The sequence below is a fragment of the Passer domesticus genome, chromosome 11 (assembly GCF_036417665.1).
Source record: "Passer domesticus isolate bPasDom1 chromosome 11, bPasDom1.hap1, whole genome shotgun sequence".
NCBI lineage: Eukaryota > Metazoa > Chordata > Aves > Passeriformes > Passeridae > Passer > Passer domesticus.
Window position 1 is genome coordinate 1,432,725 of NC_087484.1, and position 21,755 is coordinate 1,454,479.

The 21,755-nt window shown below is 48.2% G+C and overlaps 1 protein-coding gene across 1 annotated transcript in view; it reads left to right on the top strand.

Moving 5' to 3' along the window:
• The window catches only part of RSRC1 (arginine and serine rich coiled-coil 1), a 98,671-nt gene extending 84,362 nt beyond the window's left edge, over positions 1-14,309 (top strand). Inside the window, exons 10-12 of the mRNA XM_064385097.1 lie at positions 10,756-10,862; positions 11,686-11,832; positions 12,558-14,309. Coding sequence (XP_064241167.1) covers positions 10,756-10,862; positions 11,686-11,832; positions 12,558-12,650 — 347 coding nt within the window. The 3' untranslated portion in view covers positions 12,651-14,309. The remainder of the gene's footprint in view (positions 1-10,755; positions 10,863-11,685; positions 11,833-12,557) is intronic.
• The last annotated feature ends 7,446 nt before the right edge of the window (positions 14,310-21,755 follow it).

Below are 21,755 nucleotides of genomic sequence, written 5' to 3' on the forward strand. Positions count from 1 at the left end.
TTTGCACTTCCATTGGAGCTATGCTAATTTGCTGCATGAAATTAGGTCTATTAGCAAAACCACTACTTTTCCAGGAGTATTTTCAGTGGTTGGGTTTTCCTCGTTTGGTTTTTGTTTACTTGCCTTGGGGCTGCCTGAAAAGTGACAAAATCCAAAGGGGATTTTGCCACCCAGCTGGGTTTTACTCCAGACAACTTCCAAATAGGTGAAGTGGACAAGAGGAAAACTGAAAAATAACAAAATGCAAAGGAAAAATTGGAGCACGTTAGATGATGTTAGAGAGAGGTTATGGGCTCATTTCTCTTAATCTACCATGAATTTTTAAATACTAAGTATTTTTAAATTTTTAAGTATTTTGAAAAATAAATATTGAATTTAAAAAACACCACAGCAGGGCCACGTGTGGGGAGGAGGAGCAGAAAACCAGGAAAAGAAGTTGTTCTGGAATGCAGCAGAATAGAAAACATGACTTTTTGGCAACCAGTCATTCCATAGGTGGATGGCTAGGAGGGTGGTGCTGGGTGGGTTGGGTGTTATCCTGGTGCCTTTATCCCAGAATTTGCATTTCCTGGTGCCTTTATCCCAGAATTTGGATTTGCATTTCTCGAGTTAAATGCCTTTAACTCGGGATTTGCATTTCCTGGTGCTTTTATTCCAGAATTGCATTTCTCAGTGCCTTTATCCCAGAGCTTGCATTTCCTGGTGCCTTTATCCTGGTGCCTTTTTCCCTGAATTTGCATTTCCCAGTGCCTTTATCCCAGAATTTGGATTTGTATTTCCCAAGTTAAATGCCTTTAACTCAGGATTTGCATTTCCCAGTCCTTTTATCCCAGGATTGCATTTCCTGGTGCCTTTATCCCGGGATTTGCATTTCCTGTTGTCTTTATCCCAGAATTTGCATTTCCCGGTCTCTTTATCCGAGAATTTGCATTTCCTGGTGCCTTTATCCCAGGATTTGCATTTCCCGGTGCCTTTATCCCAGAATTTGCATTTCCCAGTGCCTTTATCCCAGGATTTGCATTTCCTGCTGCCTTTATCCCAGAATTTGCATTTCCCAGACTCTTTATCCCAGAATTTTCATTTCCCAGTCCCTTTATCCCAGGATTTGCATTTCCTGCTCCCTTCATCCCAGGCTTTGCCTTCCCGTGCCGGCCCGGTGCTGAATTGATTCATTCTTTCCCCCCCCACCCCTGGTAAGCTCTGCAACATTTTGATAAACTCCGGGGAAATAAATTTGGCAGAAAATCAGCAGGAGTAGATTTAATTATCGCTCCGAGACCTTTCCCTTTTCTGGCTTAGTGATCCCAAAACTCCGCGCCTTCCCCGGGATCCGCGCCCAGCTCCGCTGCCCAATTTGTCCCTCCACGCCGTGATAAGCCAAGCAATTACTGGTTTATTGATTTTTCATCAGGGCAAATTTAAAGTTGATTTTTTTCCCTGCAAAGGCAGGGGTGATTAAGTGTTTCCCGTCGGTTTAGTCCCGGAGAGCTCCGTGGCAGAATCCAATATCCTGAGGTCAACCTCTGCAGGGAGATAATTCGGTGTCTTGGCCACGTGTGAGGGAGAGGAATCAGGGCTACAAATGCGAGGGGATATCTGTGGAGACAGTTTAATTTGTTCCATTTATATGAACAAGTCGTGTGGCACATGCTTGGAAAATATCATTTTGAATAGGCTTGGAAATGAGGCCCACGTGGGCAGGGGGAGGGAGGGAGGGATGCAAACGAGAGCGGGAATGTGGCTGGGAGACAGCTGGCCCTTCAGCAGGGAATAAACCCCATCCCCGAGGGTCATTCCTGGCTTTTGCTGAGCTCTCTGTGCTGCTGGCGTGACTTCCCTTCAGCAGAAGTGAAATTCTGCAAGTCTTCAGGTCCCTGCAACCCAAACCACTCCATGGTTCTGTCATTTTGAGTGATGGAGGGGTCACGGAAGCAAAGTTAGAATGTACAAAATACCTGTAGGACTCCACTTTTAGAAAATCCCTGAATTATAAACTCTATGAACCCAAATTAAAAGTTTTATTTTTTTTTAAATACTCATCTTTAACCTGCTGGCCAGGAGTTCTCACATGAAGAATCTCATCCATGGCCACCGCAGAATACCCTGAGCTGGACGAGGCCCACAGGGATCGTGTGCCCAGGACACCCCAACCCACTGATTTCCCTTCCCACTTCCTTTAGAGGGAGTTAAAAGCCCTTCCCTGGGTGTAATGGATATTAAACCACAGGTTGGACGTGCCAGGAGAAGATTTGCTGGGGTGAGGTCAGTCTGTAATAAGTTAAAGTGCTTCACTCAGCCCCAGATTGGGATGCCCTGAAGTTCATCAGTTACTGCCCGAGCTCCTCATTTATCTTCAGTAAATTTTCCTGAAGTTTATTGTGGTGGCAAAGACCAAACTCAATCTGTTTAACCCCCAAATTATTTAATACATTTAGATGAAGACATGGATTGTTTTTCCCTGCCTCCTCAAAGCTGGAATTTCCAATTTTCCTCGTTTTTGCCTCGGTAAAGGCAGGTCTGGAGCCCGCCCTGGGTGTCCCTGGTGTGCCAGTGTCACTCATTAGGCTGACACCAACACCCCAACACCTGGTGGTGTGCTGCTGCTCCCACGGGGCTGTTCCAGCAGCTGGCACACGCTGGGATCTGCTTTCATCTCTGCTTCATCTTCACATTGCTGGGCTGGGATTGAAAGGGGGCAGCAACAAATCAAGGGGAGAACAAAAAATGCCAAGTTTTGGTGCAGTGGCAGTGTGGCTGGTTGGGAAGAGCAGCCACGTGAGGAAATGAGAGAAGGGAAGGGGAGTTTGGGGTCTTGGCCACTGTGTGTGTCCAGAGCTGAGGAAGGGGCATTGGAGAGGGGATCGATGGCCCCCAAGGATAACGGCTGCTGGAGGAATCAATTCCTGGCTTTTTATTAAGGCTGCTGTAATTAATAATCACTTCTAAATGAGTTCCTTAAATTTTGCCCTGCTTTGTGCCTGCCCATCCTCTCCTGGCCCTTTGTATTGCAAAGTTCCCTCTTTGGCTTCCCTGCTTTCCCTGGACAGGATCCCAGTGTGATCCCAATGTCCTGGAGCTGCTGCAGGGCTGGAGCCAGGCTGGCAGAGCTGGGAATGTTCCCTGGAGAGGAGAAGGCTCCAGGAGAGCTCCTTGTGACCTTCCAGGGCCTGAAGGGGCTCCAGGAGAGCTGCAGAGGGACTGGGGACAAGGATGGAGGGACAGGACCCAGGGAATGGCTCCACTGCCAGAGGGCAGGGATGGATGGGAGATTGGGAACTGGGAATTCCTGCCTGGGCTGGGATTGCCAGAGCAGCTGGGGCTGCCCTGGATCCCTGGCAGTGCCCAGGGCCAGGCTGGACACTGGGGCTGGAGCACCTGGGACAGTGGGAGGTGTCCCTGCAATGGCAGGGATGGGAATTAAATGATCTGTAAGTTCTTCCCACCCAAAGCATTCCATGAATCTTTAAAAATATCAGAGTATATTTGAAGCTAATGTTCAAGTGATTTTATTTTAGCAATCACAGCTGGTGTCATTAAAGTTTTACTGTTCTACAAGTGAAACAGAAATTTATGACCTCCCTAACAGGGAAATTTATGATTTATTTTTACAAATTAAAAGTCCTGAAATCGTCTTCAAATTTCAAGATGAGAAACAAATCTGATTTCTGTACCTCATTAATGTTGTGTGTTTCCCTGTCATCTCCATGGCATTTATTTGTGCTAAAGGAGAAGTCACTTAAGGGAATGGGGCTGTAAAAACCATCATGGAATTGCTTATTGGACTTCAGTCAGTTGAAACACAAATTTATGGCTACGTATTGAAAAGCTGTTTCTAAAGGGCAAATAAACAGGGTTGTATGGGAAATAAACAGGGGGTTATGGGGCAAATAAATAGGGGTGTACGGAACAAAATTCCAGATTCATTTGCTCAGACTACAATCCCTGGGAATTTTATTTTGATAAAACTTAGGGTTTTGTGGATCTGGGCCCATCACACAGGTACTTCCAGAGGTTTTTTTACTAGGAATCTATGGGATAAACATGAGACTTCATGGGAATTGTCCTATTTAGGCTGGCTAAAGCCTAGATAAGTCAGGAATTTAGAGGTGCATGATATTTTATTGGTGCTGGGCAGACCTTGTGCTGGAGTGGGTGATTATATTCCATGTCCCAGCTAAAGGCTGGGCAAGAAACAGAAAAATAATTTAAACCAAGCAGCATTTCCTCGTGTGCATTTCCTCGTGTGCATTTCCTCATGAGCATTTCCTCGTGTGCATTTCCTCATGAGCATTTCCTCCTGTGCATTTCCTCGTGTGCATTTCCTCGTGTGCATTTCCTCGTGTGCATTTCCTCGTGTGCATTTCCTCGTGTGCATTTCCTCGTGTGCATTTCCTCGTGTGCATTTCCTCGTGTGCATTTCCTCGTGTGCATTTCCTCGTGTGCATTTCCTCGTGTGCATTTCCTCGTGTGCATTTCCTCGTGTGCATTTCCTCGTGTGCATTTCCTCGTGTGCATTTCCTCGTGTGCATTTCCTCGTGTGCATTTCCTCGTGTGCATTTCCTCGTGTGCATTTCCTCCTGTGCATTTCCTCCTGTGCATTTCCTCCTGTGCATTTCCTCCTGTGCATTTCCTCCTGTGCATTTCCTCCTGTGCATTTCCTCCTGTGCATTTCCTCCTGTGCATTTCCTCCTGTGCATTTCCTCCTGTGCATTTCCTCCTGTGCATTTCCTCCTGTGCATTTCCTCCTGTGCATTTCCTCCTGTGCATTTCCTCCTGTGCATTTCCTCCTGTGCATTTCCTCGTGTGCATTTCCTCGTGTGCATTTCCTCGTGTGCATTTCCTCGTGTGCATTTCCTCCTGTGCATTTCCTCCTGTGCATTTCCTCCTGTGCATTTCCTCCTGTGCATTTCCTCCTGTGCATTTCCTCCTGTGCATTTCCTCCTGTGCATTTCCTCCTGTGCATTTCCTCCTGTGCATTTCCTCACGAGCATTTCCTCACGAGCATTTCCTCACGAGCATTTCCTCACGAGCATTTCCTCACGAGCATTTCCTCACGAGCATTTCCTCACGAGCATTTCCTCACGAGCATTTCCTCACGAGCATTTCCTCCTGTGCATTTCCTCACGAGCATTTCCTAACGAGCATTTCCTCGTGTGCATTTCCTAACGAGCATTTCCCAGTGAGCATTTCCTGATGAGTATTTCCTTTTCCCTGCAGCCAGCCCAGGATGTCTGGGGGCAGCCATGGGGCTGGAGCTGCTGTGCCTTTCCCCGGTGGGGTTCTCAGGATCAGAGTGGGAATAAGGAGCTGGCAGTTCCTGCCTCGGGGCCCCGTGTGCCAGCACGGATCCCACAGGACACAGGATCCCTTGGGAGGGCTCTGTGGGGTTACCACACACTGGCACGGGCCAGGGGGAAAGAAAGGAGCCCTGGGCACGTGCCAGCAGCACTTTTTGAAGTGACAACACAAAGTGATCCCTGGAAAAGCTGGAGAGCCTCCGAGCTGCAGCCCTGCTGTCCTGCACGCTCTCCCACAGCTCATTTCCACGACACTGCACCAATTTTTTTCCCTGTATCCATTGCAGAATCCCATTTTCCTGTCATTTCTCTGCTGTTGGCTCCTGGGATCCAGCAGCAGAAGCAGGAATTGTGGCTCTGCCTGTGTCAATGTGTGTCTGAATGTGGACAAATGGCTCTGTAGGAAACATCCATGTGGGATCCCATTGGTGAGTGTGTACCTCCAGCACAGAGGTTATTTGGGATGGAGGTATGGAAAAGATAGAAGCAGGCAGTAATTGCCTTTAAGATCAGAGCACAAAGCATTACCTTGGATTTTACAAGGCCAGCGAGCAACAAAAGAGCAGTAATTTATGAGCTCAGCGTAAAAGAAGAGCATAATTGCATTAAAAATTAATGCTAATGAACACTAAAATGGGGAAGGTGGTTATGATGAAAGTTTGGATTCATCTTCCCCGGGTTGAATGATGGCTGGTGCCTTGATTAATGGCTTAATTTCTATCAATTAGCGGGGAGAAATCTCCACTGAGACAAGGGTAAATTGAGCATTGAATTACAGGCCTGGCTTTGTGTGCCCAGGAAGGAGCACGCGGGCTGGGTGACAAACACGGGGTGCCACAAACCAGCAGAATTCCTGTGCCAGGGCTGTGCCCACCCCTCCTCTGCTGAGAGCGGGGCTCTCGCCCAGGATGGTCTCAAAAACACCCCAAAAAGCCCAAAATGGGGGAGCAGGGCTGTGAGGAGGGCAGTGGGGCTCCAGCAGAAATTTCACCTTCTTCAGTTCAAAGTTCTTCAATTTGTAGATGTTTTCTTAAATTTGAGGTTCCTAAATTCAGAGCTCACTTGCTGGACTTTCCCCTCCTGCTGCATTTTGTACCTAATGCTCCCAGGTTTTTAAAAGAAAAGCTGTTAGTGTCCAGACTTGGTTGAAAATCCTATAAAAACAAGATTATTATCACTATAATGTATCAAATTAGCAAACTTAGAGTAGTCTGGCACTCTTTGTAGTACTCTCTGTAGTATTTTCTGTAGTAAGTACCACAGTGCTCACAAAATGCTATTTTCAATATATTTTAATGATAACCTCATTTTCACAGGATGTTAAAACAAGCCTAGACAAAGTTTTTCTTGTTAATTTGCATTTTTCCAGCTAAATTTGCAAATCCTGTGTGCTCCCTGTAATCAATAGATGCTGGAGTACTCCCAACTTGCTACTTTAATAAGTTTAACTGTATTTTTTCAAGTGCTTGCAGTGAAGTTGGGAGCAGAGAGGATGCCCAGTTTCTATTTTTGGGGTGTATTTATTGTTCATGTGACTCTGGCTGGGAAATCCTTCCCTGGAAATCCCAACAGCTGGCAAAGAGAGAGGAGCAGGGATCAGGAAGTGGGAATGGGAATTATCCGGGATGAGCTGTGGGAGGGGTGAGGGGGATGGAAGCTGATCCCAAAATCTGGGATGGATCCCGCAGGGATGGATGGATGGATCCCTCAGAGATGGATGGATCCTGCGGGGATGGGTCAGGGAGGGATGGATCCTGCAGGGATGGGTCAGGGATGGATGGATGGATCCCGCAGGGATGGATGGATGGATCCCTCAGAGATGGATGGATCCCGCAGGGATGGGTCAGGGATGGAGGGATGGATCCCGTGGGGATGGATGGATCCTGCAGGGATGGGTCAGGGATGGATGGATGGATCCCGCAGGGATGGATAGATCCCGTGGGGATGGATGGATCCTGCGGGGATGGGTCAGGGAGGGATGGATCCCGTGGGGATGGATGGATGGATCCTGCAGGGATGGGGCGGGGATGGATGGATGGATCCCGCAGGGATGGGTCAGGGATGGATGGATGGATGGATGGATGGATGGATGGATCCCGCGGGGATGGGTCAGGGATGGATGGATGGATCCCGCAGGGATGGATGGATCCTGCAGGGATGGTGCGGGGATGGATGGATCCCGCGGGGATGGGTCAGGGATGGAGGGATGGATCCCGCAGGGATGGGTCAGGGATGGAGGGATGGATCCCGCGGGGATGGGTCAGGGAGGGAGGGATGGATCCCGCCGGGATTCTCCGCTCGGAGCACCCCGGGCTCGCCCCGCGGCTCCGGCGCTGTTGAGCGGGGCGGTGCCTCCCTCTAACGGCAGCGGAGCCCGGCCGGGAAACGGCACCGGCTGCAGGAGATCCCGGGAAACATCCCGGGAAACATCCCGGGCTAACCCCGCTCCGGGCCGGGCAGGAGCAGGAGGGACTCGGGAATGCTGCGGCAGCGCTGGTGGCACTGGGACAGCTCTGGGCTGATCCCCGCTGGATTCTGCTCCGGCTCCTGGGAGCGCTCACCGCTGGAGGGCATCCAGGGGATCTGCAGGGAGGTTCTCCACTGGGGATCTCCAGGGAAGCTCTCTAGGGGGGATCCCTAAGGAATCTCTCCAGGGAATCTTTCCAGGAAGGGTCTCCAGGGGTGATCTCCAGGGAATCTCTCCAGGGAGGTTCTCCATGAAAGTTCTTCAGAGAATCTCTCCAGGGAGGATTTCCATGGAAGGTCTCCAGGGAGGTTCTCCATGGAAGGTCTCCAGGGAATCTCTCCATGGAATCTCTCCAGGGAGGATCTCCATGGAAGTTCTCCAGGGAATCTCTCCAGGGAGGGTCTCCAGGCAGCTCCCACTGGCTGGAGTTGCAGCATGCGGGCTGGGAAGGGGTCAGGGCTCTGGGACATCCCAGGATCAGGACTGGGACAGCTGCTCCTCCTGATCCGAACAGACAGGATCTGAGGCAGGAGAATTCCTGAGAAGCAGGGCTGGTGCTGGTGCAGTCCAGAGGTGACAGAGCACAGTGAGTCCCACCTGTCCTGCTGGATTTTCCCCCTTTTCTTTCCTTTTCCCAGTGCTTAGAGCAGCATCCAGGATCTCCCACAGCCAGGGAGTTTTTGTGTCATCCACTGCAAATTACCCAGGCAAAACTTCATTTTTCTTTAATTTGTCAGCTTGTGCAGCTTGGGTAAAACTGGGATCAATTAAAAACCATGGGATGTGTGAAAAGCCAGTTCTGGTGGAAAACACACAGCTCTGTAAGGCAGCTGGATAAAAATATCACTTCCAATAACCCCAAATTAAATGGGATCAAAGGGGAAATATTTTCTGCTGTAGTTGTTTGTTTAGTGTGGGATCTGGGGGTGTTTCCTTCTTTTAATCCTCAACTCAAAAGAGCAAGAAAAAATAGCAGCTTTTCTGTATTTCAAAGCTTTTTTTTATGTAAAATGTGTTATATTTTTAAATTAAATTAACCCCTTAAATCTAATTAGTAAAATAGGAAGAAACAGATTGTGAAGAGTAGTTGAGGTTTTTTGTCATTGCTTTGATTCTGGAGTTAGACCTGCTTGAAAAAATCTCTTTAAGTTCATGTTCATGGTCAGGATTATGGATAAGCAATGAATCCGTAAAAATTTACACTCAGAGATTATCCAAAAAATATTTAAAACATGTTTTTGTTTAGTGGATCTTTCACAAGATATTATTGGTCATTTAATGCTTCTATTTCAGTGATTTTAAAACTCTTAGTAGAATAAATTTTGTCTTTAAGGAAAAAATGGGAATATTTTGGGCAGAGCTCACAGGGAAGTTTTCCTTTCACCTGCTGTGTAGAATCATAGAATTCCCTGTTTCTTTTACCTGAATCTCTGCTGTTTCTAATTATTGAGTGTGTGGTGTTTTGGGGTGGCATCGAGAGAATTCCAGCACATTTAATTAATTCACATTGTCCAGTGACATTCCAGCCTAATTCTACAGGAATTTACAGCTACACAGCTGGGTGTGTGTATTTATACATGGGAGGAGAGCAGTAGGTGTAAATAGAGAATTGTGAAATACTGAATTATCCCTGAAGTCTGATGATATTCCCAGTTCAACTGGGAGAGCTCCCCCCTGCCAAGGTGACAGGGCTGGAAATTGTGCCTGCTGCTGGAATCACCTTTTTATTAAAAACCAGCCCTAATCCAAGATTTAGTTCCTTTATTTCCACCCTAACAGGCTGAAAAGACTCACGGTGCACTGAGTTAGTATTGATTTTTTTTTTTGTCTGAAGCCTCGGAGCTTTCTGACTCCATTATTTTTGATTTTCCTATGAAATACATATCCCTGCCCCTGACAGCTGACAAACAACAGCTGGAAGTCGTTTTATCTCCCCATAATGTGTTTGTCAAAACTGCCCTGCACTAATGGGCTCTGCTTCCTCCAGTCCATTTTCCCCCGTTAATGTCACTGATGTCATTGGCAGCTTTTAGTGATTTTTGCCCCTTCCCTAATTTGTCATTCCCATCACTTTGTGCAGGATCTGGGTGGGATCTGGAGCTGCCTGGGATTTGGTGAAACTGGAGCTGAGCTGTGGATTTGAAATCTCCTTTTCCTGCCTTTCTATGCCTGGCTTTAATCAGGATTCTTTATTTACCCTCAGACCAGGTGTATCCAAAACCTCAGTGAATTCTGATTCCCCTCCTTTGATTTATCCCAAAAATCCTTGGGAATCTGTTCTAAAGGAGAAGGTTTCAGCACCAAGGTGGCAGGACTTGTAAACATAAGTTTAAATGTAGAAAATCCTTTTTTTCCTTCCAAATCCCTCAAAAAATCAGATTTGAAGTTGTATTTATGGATTTTGCTGTAGTGCAGCTCCTATCACCTTAGAATTAAGGGATGGTTTGGGTTGGAAGGACCTTAAATCCTCCTCAGGGAAGGAGCAGGGACACCTCCCACTGCCCCAGGTGCTCCAGCCCCAGTGTCCAGCCTGGCCTTGGACACTGCCAGGGGTCCAGGGGCAGCCACAGCTGCTCTGGGAATCCCAGCCCAGGCAGGAATTCCCAATCTCCCATCCATCCCTGCCCTCTGGCAGTGGAGCCATTCCCTGGGTCCTGTCCCTCCATCCTTGTCCCCAGTCCCTCTGCAGCTCTCCTGGAGCCCCTGCAGGCTCTGAGCTCTCCTGGATCTTTCTCCTCCCCAGTTATCCCACAAATCCTTAGGTCAGCATTTGGAATGTTGCCACCCTCACTGCTGCTGTTTTTACTCAGAGCTTTCCCTTGTAACAGAAGATTTGGGGCTGCATTGCACGAACAGCTTCTCCTGCTGTGTCCCAAAATCCCCTTCAGGCATGGCTGGGACAGGGCCTGGCTCCCAGCATTTCACCAATCCCACAAATGCCATAAATGCCACAAATGCCATAAATGCCACAAATCTCACCTTGCTGTGCAGACCAAGCCACCCTCCTGGACCAGGTGAAGCGAGTGAAGGAGATCGAGGCCATCGAGAGCGACGCCTTCGTCCCACAGACCTTCAGGTCCAGCAAAGATGTCAAAAAGGTACATTGTCCTTCCACAAGGGGCATTTTCCTTCCAAAAGGGACATTTTCCTTACACAAGGGGCATTTTCAGTCCCTTTCTTGCTGCATTATCCTCTCAGAGCCAGGAGGAAGCTGTGCCATTAAGGATTTTCCATCTATGAACGAGCGTCAATGTTGAAAACTTTAAATCCACCTGAAATCCCACCAAGGACTCCTTGGTGGTCTCAGGGTGGCTTCAGGGAATTTAAATGTGGCAGAATTTAAAAAATCACCTGGTTTGAAGACTTCTGTTAGGAGAAGCAGAAGAATTGAAATCCCAAAGTAATCAGACATTTACTTTGTAATTAAAGTGGAGATGATTTTAATGCTGCTTAACTCAAGCCAGACCTGAGGTCTGTGTTTATTCCCTGAAAAGAAGCAGCTTGGTTTTCAATCAGCTTTCCGGAAACAACAGGAGACATCCAGATCCCAGAATTTACCTGAATTTTGGCCATCAGGTTGCAGGGAGCTGGTGTGGGATGTGTTCATTTTCCCACCTGGCAGTGAGTGTTTGGAATTATCCCTGCTTGTTTCCCCAGGAATGTGCCATTTGCCTTTCTAGACATCTCCAGGAATCTGGTGCAGCTTCCTCAAGAAGTGATCCAGAATCCCAGTGGTGCAGTTTTTCCAACTCTCTCCCTATACCTTGCTTTTATCACTTCATGTCCTTTATCCAGTGTGTCCCACTGAGGATCCATGAGGATCCTTTCAGGGAAAACAGCCAAGTGCTGGGTTAAAATACTGCCACAGCCGGGAATATTGGGACCAAACACTCAAATTGTGTGTGTTTGTTTCTTTTTCAGTCAGCAGAACCTGCTGAGCCCCAGCAGGAGCCTGTGAATGTGGGAGCAGGAGCCCCTGAGGCAGCTGCTGCTGAGAAGGAGCCTCCAGCTGCCAGCATTCCCACTGCCATCAAGTACCAGGATGACAATTCCTTGGCACATCCAAATGTGAGTGTTTGTCCCATCTTTTCAGCCAGAATTGATCCCACCTTTAGCTTTAGAGCAGGGTTGTGTGACCCCACAGCTCCTTACAAAATCCCTGCTCTGGGATAAAGAGGATCCCACTCCTCCCACCACCCCACAGAGCAATCCCACAGGAGGTTCAGCAGGAATTTTAGAGCTATAAATGAATTTTATAATAAAATATAATTAATGTAACACTGGGGAAGTTAAGATAAATAAAAATTCGTGGCAAATTGGTTTCTGTAGTTGGAAACCTGGTTGAAGACTCAGAACTTGGCTGTTTTGCCAACTTGCAAAGTTTTAAACACAGGACAGACTTCAGATAATTTTAAATCATTGTGGCTAAACTTGAGCAAATCCCTTTGGAAGAGCTTTAGAGGGAAATAAAAGATTTTTAAAGAATTAGCAAGTTAAAAATGACTTGCAGTGAAGAAATCAGGGTGGGTTCTGTAGAACGGACACAGAGAGCAGAGATCAGGACATGAATTGCACTGGAGCCTTGCCTCTCCAGTGACTATGATCTTTAAGACCCCTCCCAAGCCAAACTATTTTAGGATTCCCTGAGCAGTCTCTGCTTTTATTGATGTTCTTGGCCCACCTTTGTCTTTGACCCCCTGAGCTTCTCCTGTGGGCACTGGGGCAGCGGCGGGTGCTGCAGGGATGCTCACAGAGCCGGGTTGCTGACTGTGCCAACCTTCCTCCCGTGGCAGCTGTTCATGGAGAAGGCAGAGGCTGAGCAGAGGTGGTTCCAGAGGCTGGTTGCTCTGCGCCAGGAGCGGCTGATGGGGAGCCCCGTGGCCTGACAGCTCCCAGGGCCAGCCCTGCCCCCTGCAGCTCCCACTGCCAGCTCTTCTTGTCTCTCAGAGATTGGAGTGAGCTGGGCAGGCAGGGAGGGTTTCTCCTGGATAACCAGGAATCTTCTGTCCTGCTCCACCTGGAGAATCAAGAATGGCCTGCCCTGCTCTGCCTGGATAACTGGGAGTGTTCTCTCCTGGTTCCCCTGGATAACCAGGAGTGTTCTGTCCTGGTTCCCCTGGATAACCAGGAATGGCCTGCCCTGCTCTGCCTGGATAACTGGGAATGTTCTGTCCTGGTTCCTCTGAATAACCAGGAATGTTCTGCCCTGCTCTGCCTGGATAACCAGGAGTGTTCTCTCCTGGTTCCCTTGAATAACCAGGAGTGTTCTGCTTTGGTTCCCCTGAATAACCAGGAATGTTCTGCCCTGCTCCATCTGGATAACCAGGAATGTTCTCTCCTGGTTCCCTTGAATAACCAGGAGTGTTCTGCTTTGATTCCCCTGAATAACCAGGGATGTCCTGCCCTGCTCCCTGTGGATAACCAGGGATGTGCTGCCCTGGTTCTCTGCAGGCTCAGTGCTGGAGATGGGCAGGGCAGCACAGCCAGGGGCTTTTCCTTCTTTTGGAGGGAATTCCTCAGGTGAAGAGCACCTGGAAACACATGAAATATCATTTTATCTCTCCCAATCCAGAAAATTGTGTAGAGCCAGGTAGGAGCTGGGAGGTGAGTGGGAACTGAGCCTGGGGGCTGGGACAGTGAGGAGCCATCCCAGGCCACCCCATGCCCTGCAGCTGGAGAGGATCCAGGATCCATCCCTTTATCCCTTCCTGCTGTGCAACCCTGAACATCTGGGCAGGGAATCCTCTCCCTGGATGTGCTCATCCCTCTGCTCCCACTGCCCCACTCTGGTGGAAAATGCTCCACCATGTTTCCTTGAGCATCTGCCACTACTGCACCTCCAAGTGGGGAATTGTATCAGCCTCATCATCTCTGTAATTGCCAAATGATGGAATGACCACACGCCTGCTTCTGGGCAGTGCCTGGTCCCAGCCCGTGCAGCTCCCTTGGGCCAGGTGGGACTCTGAAATAATCAAAGTTTAGTCTGAACATCTGAATTTAGCCTGGATGAGCTTCCACAAAAATCTGCCCATCATCCATCTAAGTGCAGGAAATCAACCAAGCCAAATCAATAAAACACAAAAGTGTTTCTTCAGCAAAGCTGGGGGGAAATGTCACATCAGGAGAGGGGAAAACTGAGCCCACCCCTGGCTGTGCTCCCTGGAGCTGCCCTGCATCAGCATTCCCCTGGGGAGCTGCTTCTTGGGGTTGTTCTCCTGCTTCTCAGATCTGTGGTGATAAAAAACGGAGGCTGACTCTGCAAATGGACTTGGGTTGTTTTATTTTTTATTTTAGATCCTGGGTGTGAAAGGAAAATGTATTGAATTTGCATTCTGACACATTTTTACTTCCTTTATGAAGTGTTAGTTTGACTTTATCCTGCATCAAAATATTCCAAGACCTTGTCTGCAGGAGAAAGTGGGAAAAATTTTGTTTCCCTTGTTTCATTTCAGCATTTTTAAATAGTAATATTTGTCATTGCTGCATTTTATCGTAACTTTTATGTTTCTTTCATAGAAAATAAAAACTGTTTGATGTCCATGGAAGGTCCAGGTGTAAATTCCTCTTTTCATGCATTGTGTTGGATAAGTTTGGTGCCTTTCTTGGATGTAAAATGGTCCTTTTTATTTGCAGCCCTGTAGAATATTAGAAAACTTCACAATAGGCTGTAAATAGATTTAAAGTAGAGCTCGTTTATTTATTGATTGTTTATTAATCAACATCTAAATCTGCTGGAGGAGAGTTGGGAGCAAGAGCTGGAAAGAAAATGGAAATAACATTTAGATCGTTTAGATAATTTAAATAAATTAAAATCAATAAATTAAATTAAGTAAATTAAGTTAATACATTTTAAAATGTTTAGATGACATTTAGGTAATTTAAATAACATTTGGAAAATTTAGCTGAATGGAAGATGTACTGAAATATTCTGAACACCACTGGAACATGGAGCAAATCAGGATAAAGTTGATTTTTATCATTCCAGTAGCATCTCAGTGATCAGAATATCCATGAATTCTTCAGGATCGTGCACTTTCCATGGAATAACAACTTGGGTGTTGCCTCAGGGGGTTCACTGAAGGGGATTTTCCTGGTTTCCTACCCTGGCACATCCCTGGTGTGGAGCTGGTGCCTGGATGGCAGCAGTGCCAGGGTCGTGCCAGCCTGCAGGGACATTCCAGAGCCCCAGCACTCCAGGGGGGTTTGACTCTTCCCACGGCCCCTGCTCTGCCCCTGGAGGGACACAGAGCTGCAGCAGATCCCTCTGGGACACGCTTTGGGATCAGCTCCTCATCTCCCTGCCTTGGAACAGCAGCAGGAGTCAGCTCTGCTGGGGCTGGAAGTTACTGCTGGAGTTGTTTTACCCTGGGCACATTAGGAGGGAAATGTCCAAGGAAATGTCCAAGGAAATGTGCTCTCCACATTCCATGGGTGGGGCCTTTTTCCCTGAGGAAGAGGGAGGATGTGTGACCTCATCCAAATGAATTCATGTCAGCACCTGGCCAAAAACCCCTTAAATGTGGGCAGATCATCTCCAGCAGCCTGGATGAATGCACTGCTGGCTCCAGCTTCTCCTGATCCAGTAATGCCACTGTTCTTAATCTCCTAAATGTTAACCTGTGACCAAAATCCTGGTTTTTAGCTCCTGTCATTTTCAGTTCTGATGTTCTCACATTTAGGATTTTCCTACAGAAAGTTCATTTTTCCTGGTCTTTCCCCGTTTGCTGCTGGTGAAAGGGAGCAGATTCCTGCAGAGGAAGGGACAGAAGCAGCTGTGTCAGTTTTCCCTGTAGAACTCAGGATTTTGGCTGTGTTTGGCAGCCTGCAGGGACATGGCTGACGTCACTCAGGACCCTCTGATGCTCACAGTTCCTGTTAATGCCAGACTGCCTGAGCTGTGGAAGATGAAGCTGGAACTGGAGCTTCTCTGGCCCCTGGGAGTCAGCAGAGCCCTCTGCCCCAGTAACTCCAGCAGCAAACTCGTTCCCAGAGCCTGCAGAGCAGCCCCCCTCCATTCCCATCAGGAATGGTCCCTGCTCCTCATCCTCAGCAGCTCCAGCACTGCAGGTGAGGGAAAACTGCCTGGAAGGGCCTGGGGTGGGTTTTAAGTGGTTGTCATTGTTGTTGGTGCAGTATTTTAGGAGGATTTTGCTGCTCGTGATGCTGTCAAAGAAAACCCTCCTGGCCAGGAGATCAAGTGTTGCTCCTGCTGCTCCAGTCACTCCAGGAGGGCAGCCCTGGGTGATGCCAGCCTTGTCCAGCCGTAACCCAAAACCAGCCCTCTGCATGATGACAGTTTTCCATTTGTCAGGTTACAAGGAGGGAGCTATTTTTAGTGGGGATCCTTGAACTCCAGAAACCTTTGTGAGGAGGGATCAGCTGGGACCTGGGGCTGAACCCAGGGCTGGAGGGGGCTGGGGAGGCTCCTCAGCTTGAACGTGACACAAAACCCTAAAACCACAACTAGCCAGGACTGAAAACACTCCCCTCTTGTAGTTTGGACTCGGGGCAGCATTGCCTGGTTTGTTTCTCCCAGTTTGGACTCAGGGCAGCCCTGGCAGGGCCTGGAGGGGCTCCAGGAGAGCTGCAGAGGGACTGGGGACAAGGATGGAGGGACAGGACCCAGGGAATGGCTCCACTGCCAGAGGGCAGGGATGGGTGGGAGATTGGGAACTGGGAATTCCTGCCTGGGCTGGGATTGCCAGAGCAGCTGGGGCTGCCCCTGGATCCCTGGCAGTGCCCAGGGCCAGGCTGGACACTGGGGCTGGAGCACCTGGGACAGTGGGAGGTGTCCCTGCCGTGGATGGGATGGGAATTAAATGATCTTTGAGTTCCTTCCCACCCAAAGCATTCCATGATTCTCTGATTCTGTACCAGTGGATTTAACACTGTTTTGTTATAAATTCTTGTTGTCTTATTTCAGGCCTTGTACAAATTCCTGAACTGGGCAACTGGGAGCTGAAGAGATATTTAAATCAAATATTAATTTCCATGTTCTTACACATCTCCCTCCAGTCCTTGCTTTTATCTGACATTTACCAACAATTAATCACCAGCTGCCTTGGCAGAAGCTGATGTCACCTATGGACTGAAATCAGCTGTGGAACAGCACAGTCCAGAGCCTTTCCCACTAAAAATACATTTAAACCTCTGGAAACTGCAGAGCAGCTCTGAGCCCAGCTGGAAAGGAGCAGCTGGAGGAGTGAGGACCCCTCATTTCTGCCAGTCCGTGGGAAATGGAAACAGGAGCTGTGGGGATGGAGCCCTGCTGGTCTGAGCCCTCTCGGGTTTCCTTCAACCTTACTGCTGACATTGCTGGGCACAGAAGGCAGCAGGGCCCCCAGGTGCTCCCAAAATTGTTGGAACCCCCCTATTTTTACTAATTCTGCTGTTTCTCACTAGCTGGGTAAGCAGAGCTAAATGTTTGGAAGTTTGGGGCTGCAAGAAATGCAATTAAGAAGTAATTGTGTAATGAAAGCTGGGTTCTTCTGGAGTGAGCAGTGAAAGCTCTCCTGGCTGATGAGAGCTGACAATTTATCCTTGCCCTCCCTGAGAAATCAGCCAGAACCTGAGCTGGGAACTCGATGTTGTGATAACTTATACGCTCAGTTTGTCCAGGACTAATTGGAACATGGAATTAATGGGATCTGCTGAGGTAGCAGGAGGAAATTTTAGCTGCAGCCACAAGCAGCCTGAGGCAGGAGAGCCTTTTGGAACAAACAGAGCGTGGCCTGAACAGCTTTAAACAGGGGCTGGCAGTGCCTTCAGCTGGTGCCAGCCCCAGGAAATCCTGAAGAGGCCTCCAGGGATTCATCCCAGCTACTCCAGCCTGCAATCCCTGCAGGAATTGGTGCTTTGTGCTCACCCTGGTGTCTTACCTTGGTCTTTGTACCAATTCCCAGCTTCCCCAAGGAAACTCACCCAAAATGCCATTTTTTTGCCACTTTGCTGAGGCTTTATGGGCATTGAAGGCTCAGGACACCCACGGCACCCCCCGAGGGTCCCTCCTGCTCCCCCAGGGCATCTGCAGTGTTTATTAGCGCAGCCTTAATTGCCAATCCCTAATTTGTGTGTGGAGGGAGCTATAAAAGGAAGGTCACAGCAGCCTGCACGAGCTGCTGACAGCTCTATTCATAGCCCAGCCCAGCACCCAAAATGTGTTTCTTCCCCTTTTTTGGTGCTGCAAGTTCAGGGTTAGGAGTTCCTCCTGCAGCCTCTAAGTGACTCCTTTTATCAGCTGCAGACACACAAGGGCAGCTTTTTAGGGATATTTCCTAATTATACACAAAGAGAGGACATGGGGAGGTTTTCTGTTGGGTGGGAGATGAAAAAAAATTGGAATAATAGTAAAAGAAATTCAATTTTTTTCTATAGAAAGGAGGAATTATCTTTCCCTGGTTTGCATCTGATATTATACAGGGTTCAGCTTATCCAGGTAAGGCTGACAGCACAGTCCTGAACAGGTATTTTATATTTCATCAGAACAAAACCACCTCTGGTCAACACTTGGCTCTGATTGCTCCATTTCCCTCGTTAGCATAATTAATTACCCAACTTTTAAACCTTGTCAGATGCAGCATCTTCAGAGGAGACTCACAGGATTCAGACTGGATTTCAACAGAAAAATCTGCTGATAATGAACCAAGGAGCATTCTTTTCTTTTTCTTTTCTTTTCCTTTTCTTTTCCTTTTCTTTTCCTTTTCTTTTCCTTTTCTTTTCCTTTTCTTTTCCTTTTCTTTTTCTTTTCTTTTCTTTTCTTTTCCGGGTATTTCCTTTGAATTTTGCTGTTTAATTTCCACCTGTATTTCTGTTTTAAAGAAGGGAACCTCGTCATTTAGTTCTAATAATTAATGAATTTCAGTCTGGCCAGCAGAGTTGTGTCCAGCTCTGGCTCCAGTTCTCCCAGCCCAGTCTGGCACTTTTCCCATTCAAACACGTGCAGGAATGCAGTTTTCACCTCCAAGTGTTAAAGCATCCCTGCTGCTTCAAAATAATCCTTTGGATTATTAGAGGAATTGGAGTGGATGATTTTCCAGAAAGGCAGAAATATTCCTGTGGTTTTCAGCAGTTGCACCAAGTGTTTCCCACAGATTTTAGTGTGTTTTATATGAAAAACTGATCACAATCAGAGTCTTCTTCAGCATTTACTCTGGAAGGAACAGAAAACACAAACCCAAATTGGTGGGAAGAAAACCTCTGAGCATGAGGAGTGAAGAGGAACTCAGGGGATGGAAGGAAATGTTTGGGGCAGGAACCTAAACAGGGATCTTTGGGATGGAGAGAGAACAAGGGAATTACAAATACCAACAAACATCAATATGGCAAAATGACCTTTTGTTCTGGCTGAAAGTGCTCAAGAAAGCTCTGAAGTCTGGAGCAGATTTAAATAGTCCTATCACCCAAATGAGTAAGAATTAAGAAGGTAAATTAATTCCTAAGGGAAATCACTGTAGATCTCATTAGCTCAGGAACAAGATACCTTAAAACTTTTAATTAAAGATAATATTTACTGCAAATGAATAAGAGTTGGCAGGTTTCAGCAGAAACCATAATCTCATTTATGCAAAGTTTTCTTCTATTAAGGCAGACATCATTAATCTCATTGGAGATGCCCTCCAGCCTGACAGAGCTGCAGCACGAGGAGTTCCTTACAGAACTCTTTAATCTGCACAAAGGAGCTGCAGCTGCAGCAGCCCCAGACCTGGAGAAGGGCTGAGCAATTAAAGAGATCCCTGTGCAAACACAGCCCTGCATCCCTGGCACCCAGCAGCCCATAATGAGCTCCTTCCAACACTGCAAAGGGAGCAACCTCTGCAGCCTCATCCCTGGGATCCTTACAGGATCCAGGAAAATGGGGAATTAACAACCACTGCAGCCTCATCCCTGGGATCCTTACAGGATCCAGGAAAATGGGGAATTAACAACCTCTGCAGCCTCATCCCTGGGATCCTTACAGGATCCAGGAAAATGGGGAATTAACAACCTCTGCAGCCTCATCCCTGGGATCCTTACAGGATCCAGGAAAATGGGAATTAACAACCTCTGCAGCCTCATCCCTCAGATCCTGCACAGAATCCTGGAAAATGGAAAGGAACAACCTCTGCAGCCTCATCCCTGGGTTCCTTACAGGATCCAGCACTGGAGCTGCTCTGGCTGGCAGAATTTCGTCCCTGGGAGTGAGAGTGGGCACAAAATGATCCAGGGGAGTGTGGGTGATGTGGAGTGCTGGGAACAGCTGTGGGTAGCTCCACATCCCTGTCCCAGGGTTAGAAATAATTTGTTTTTACAGGGCTGAGTTCAGGGAATCATGGAATGGTTTGGGTTGGGAGGGACCTTCAAGATCCACCTGGATGGGCAGGGACACCTCCCACTGCCCCAGGGGCTTCAGCCTGGCCTTGGGCACTGCCAGGGATCCAGGGGCAGCCACAGCTGCTCTGGGAATCCATCCCAGCCCCTGCCCACCCTCCCAGGGAACAATTCCTTCCCAAAACCCCATCCAGCCCTGCCCCTGGCAGTGGGAATTCATTCCCTGTGTCCCGTCCCTCCTCACATTCCCTACAGGAAGCATGCCTGGGATAACCAGGTGGGATTAGAGGAGCCTGGAGTATCTCCATGGCAGCCAGGAGAGGAGATCCTTGTTCCATCAGGATCCATCAGGCTGCAGGGATCTGGCCCCAAGGGGAGAGGAGATACCAGAGGAGAATGAGCTGAGGCTGCAGGTCACAGATCACTGCAGCCAGGTGATTCTGCTCTCAGCTGCTGGAATGTCCTCAGATCCCAGGGTTGGGATTCACACCACACTGGAATGGTTCTGGGCAGTGACTGGTGGCAGGGAATGCTGCAGGGGAAGAGTCACCCTGATGCCTTCAGTTTTAGCTTTTGTATTTTCCAGGTTCTGTGCTGCATTGTAACAGTACATGTATAACTGTGAACTCCACACCCAGTGCCAGCAGCTCTCCTCTCAGCTCAGGCACAGAACAATCCTTTTCCAGCCCAGAACCAAGGACACCCCAAAGTGCAAACAGCAGGGGATGGAGGAGAGCAACCTGGGAGGGTGGGACTGCAGAACCTGGGGCTGGAATTGGACAGTGAACCCAACATGGAAACGGACCAAAACTTATAAAAGGGTGAGAACTTGTGACCCATCTTGGACAGAGCCTCAGCCAGGCTCTTGCACTACACTGTCCTGTAAAGGCCTTTGAATAAATCCCTGCTGTATTCCTTTACCATTCCCAGCCCCTGCTCCAGGTGCCCTCTGAAGGCACCAAGCCCAGGTGACCTCTGGGATGAGAGAGCAGCAAACAAAGCAGCTCAGGGAGGCAGCTCTGCCTCTGCTGGGCTTCTTATCACCAGATCTCCTGCCAGTGGGATGGGTTTTATTGCTCACACACAGAATTCAGCTTTGCTTCAAGCCACACACAGAATATTACAAATATTTTAGTGATCTCCACCTCTGCACTGCAGTTACTCAAAGATTCTGGAATTATTTAAACCTGCTCTGAAGGTAAAGTCTATTCACACTAAAAATGCCACACACAGCGTTTTTAGCATAGTGATGAAATAATTTACAGTGGTCATTTATTAATTACTTGTCAATATTGTGATTAACAGAGATGCTGTGGTTGGTTTTAGGGCAGCCATTCTGGGCTGGAATGTTCATTTATCACAAACCAGCCAGGTGGATTTCCTTTAACACAAATACAAAATTCTGTAAATTCTCCCACTCCTGGAACTTCATCTTAAAATGTCCTGTGGATAAGGCTGGGAGAGATCTCCCAAATCCGTGCTTTTACTGCACTCTCCCTCTGACAGCTGTTCCAGAGGTTTGCTGGGGTTCCTTTCTCTGCTTCTGCTGAAACCAAACTCCTTTTACTGTAACCCAGGGCAGGGAGGGGACAAGGAGCGGCCACGGAGCCTGGGGAAGGGGACGTGCCCTGGAGCCCGTGCAGCCACTGGAGCGTCCCGGGGCCTGCTCGTCCCAGTCCCAGTCC